This window comes from Myotis brandtii, unplaced genomic scaffold (assembly GCF_000412655.1).
Source record: "Myotis brandtii unplaced genomic scaffold, ASM41265v1 scaffold532, whole genome shotgun sequence".
NCBI classification, from domain to species: Eukaryota; Metazoa; Chordata; class Mammalia; order Chiroptera; family Vespertilionidae; genus Myotis; species Myotis brandtii.
In genome coordinates, this window is record NW_005369955.1 from 1,069,746 (window position 1) to 1,072,121 (window position 2,376).

Here is a 2,376-nt window from a genome sequence, read left to right on the forward strand (position 1 = left end):
TGCTCACCAAGAGCCACATTTCCTCATGGAAACCTTCACCAAAGCTTTTACCAAATAGGACCAGAGCGCCTCGAGCTTCTCACCGTATCGGCTCTGCTGTGTGACAGAGCATCCCCCACACTTGCCCCTGTCATGGCGCAGCGTGGGGAGGGGCACCCAGCCCCCACCCCTGCACCCGGGCTGCCAGCTGCGTCCCCACCCGCACTGGACCCTCCACCGGACCTGGGCTGAGTGGGGGGCCGGGCTCACACATGTCGGCCCCTTGTCGTTTTGAACTGTGAGCGTCTAGACCAGTATGAGGGGTTCAGGCTGCTCAGACTCTCGGGGGATCTCCGGACATGGTTCCCTTTGGGGGAAGCAAAAACCACACGAGGGCGCATGGAGCCCCCTCCCAGACTCGGGACACGCGGTTTCCACGGCCCGTGACTGGCCGTGACCGTGCGACATGTTGGAGAACAAAGGGCCGTGGCTGGAGGAGCCGACGGTGTGCGGGCCAATTGGCACGGCAGCCCCCCTGTAAGCGGGGGTGGGATTAAAGGGGTGTTTACTCTCTCCCCAGGGCGACGTTGGGGAGCAGGGCCTGGCTGGCCGCCCGGGAGAGAAGGTGTGTTTGTCTGTCTCTTCCCTCATTCACTTTCCCCTCCGTTCCTCTCAGACTTCATTCACACACACACGCCGCCCTGGGTGGTCTGGGGGCTCACTCCATCCATTTCACGCGCACACGCCGCCCTGGGTGGTCTGGGGGCTCACTCCATCCATTTCATGCGTGTATTCGCTCACCTGGCAACCCCAGCACCTGCTGGCCCCGGGCCCCTGGTGAACAGGCGCAGTGAGATGTGCAGGTGAGGGGGGTGGGGGAGCAGGAGAGGCCCCCTCGGAGTCTTGGGGACCCTCAGGGCAGATGGCGGGGAGGTGATGTTGCATCTGAGGAGGTAGACACCAGGCAGGCCACACGGGGTTCCTGGGAGAGCGCACAGCCCACGAGAGAGAGAGCTTGGACACCCCATGAACCAGTTCTCTCCGATCCCCCTTCCCCCACCCCACAAGCCGGAGACCTGGGGGTGCCGAGAGCAGGGGGAGCTCCCGCCCCCAGCCTGGCCTGCAGGAGGCCTCCCCCAGCATCTAACCACGGGGTGTCTCCACAGGGCCAGGCGGGCCTCCCCGGAGCCCCCGGGTTCCCCGGCCTGAGGGGAGAGAAGGGACAGCAGGTAGGTGTTGGCGCGTCCGCCCGAGGCCCCTCTCTTGTGCCATTGCCCGTGGGAAGCGCCCCTTTGGGTCTGGGCCCCTGGGGACTGGGAGTGATTGGGCTGGGAGTGGGGTTCCCGGGTTCAGGGGAAGGAAGGGCCAGGCCTCCGCCGGGAGCTGGGACAGGACAGTGGCGGGCGGTCTCGCTGGAAGGGGGTCGGGTGGGGGACGATGCCCGTCAGGCCCATTGCAGTCAGGTGCTCCCCACTCTCCGCTGGCAGCCCGGCCTGGCTTCCCCTGCAGTTACGGGGGGTGGTCCCCAGGACCTCTGGTCGTGCCCAGAGCAGGCCACGCTGCTGCTGAGCTCACTTCCTAACTGTGTCTCTGCCGCAGGGAGAGAAGGGCGGCCTGGGCCTCCCGGGACAGAAAGGCGACCGAGGTGACAAGGTAGGCGCTGGGGCACAGGCGTCAGGGACAAGGTTGGGAACCTCCCCGCTGTGCGTGAGCTCCATGCGGAGAGGAGAGGCCGTGCCTGGAGCCCGAGGGAGGCCTGGGCTGCGACCTGGTTCCACCCTCCAGGAGGTTGAGCATCTCCTCTGACCTGTGCCCTGGTCGGCTGCCCGGGTGACACACCCAGAGGGGCCTGTGCCCGCCCTCCCCCTCCGCACCGCCCAGGCCCCATCCCCCAAGGGTGCAGCCTCCTCCCCTCCAGCTCCCCCTCCCCTTCTCACTCTGCAGCCCAGGGGCGGATCTATAAGCAGAGCCTGTGGCTCGGAAGGGTTTGCGTGGAGGCGGCCAGGCCTGTCTCCGAGATGCCGTTTTTGTTGGGAAACCTCACTGCCAGAGTGCGAGGGACTCGGCGCCACCGTAACCCCCTCATCGCATCTGCGGAATTGCGGGGGTCACGGCAGAACCCCATTCGAGCTTCCAGAGAAGCTGGTCTGCTCTCCTTTTCCTCCAGACAATTAGGTCATGATAGACAATTCTGGTTCAAATATCCAAAATAAGACATTGTGGCAACTCTGCCCCCTCTGACTGTGCGGTGCCCCCGCCTGACTCTGTTTCCCCATCCACTGCCTCCCGCCTCCAGCCTCCCAACAATTCTGGAAATATCCAAAATAAGACATTGTGGCAACTCTGCCCCCTCTGACTGTGCGGTGCCCCCGCCTGACTCTGTTTCCCCATCCTCCA

At 64.9% G+C, this 2,376-nt stretch overlaps 1 protein-coding gene across 1 annotated transcript in view; it reads left to right on the forward strand.

Moving 5' to 3' along the window:
• Nucleotides 1-2,376, forward strand: part of COL22A1 (collagen, type XXII, alpha 1) — a 127,911-nt gene that overhangs the window by 68,758 nt on the left and 56,777 nt on the right. Inside the window, exons 29-31 of the mRNA XM_014549017.1 lie at nucleotides 560-604; nucleotides 1,146-1,208; nucleotides 1,579-1,632. Of these exons, the coding sequence (XP_014404503.1) occupies nucleotides 560-604; nucleotides 1,146-1,208; nucleotides 1,579-1,632 (162 nt within the window). The remainder of the gene's footprint in view (nucleotides 1-559; nucleotides 605-1,145; nucleotides 1,209-1,578; nucleotides 1,633-2,376) is intronic.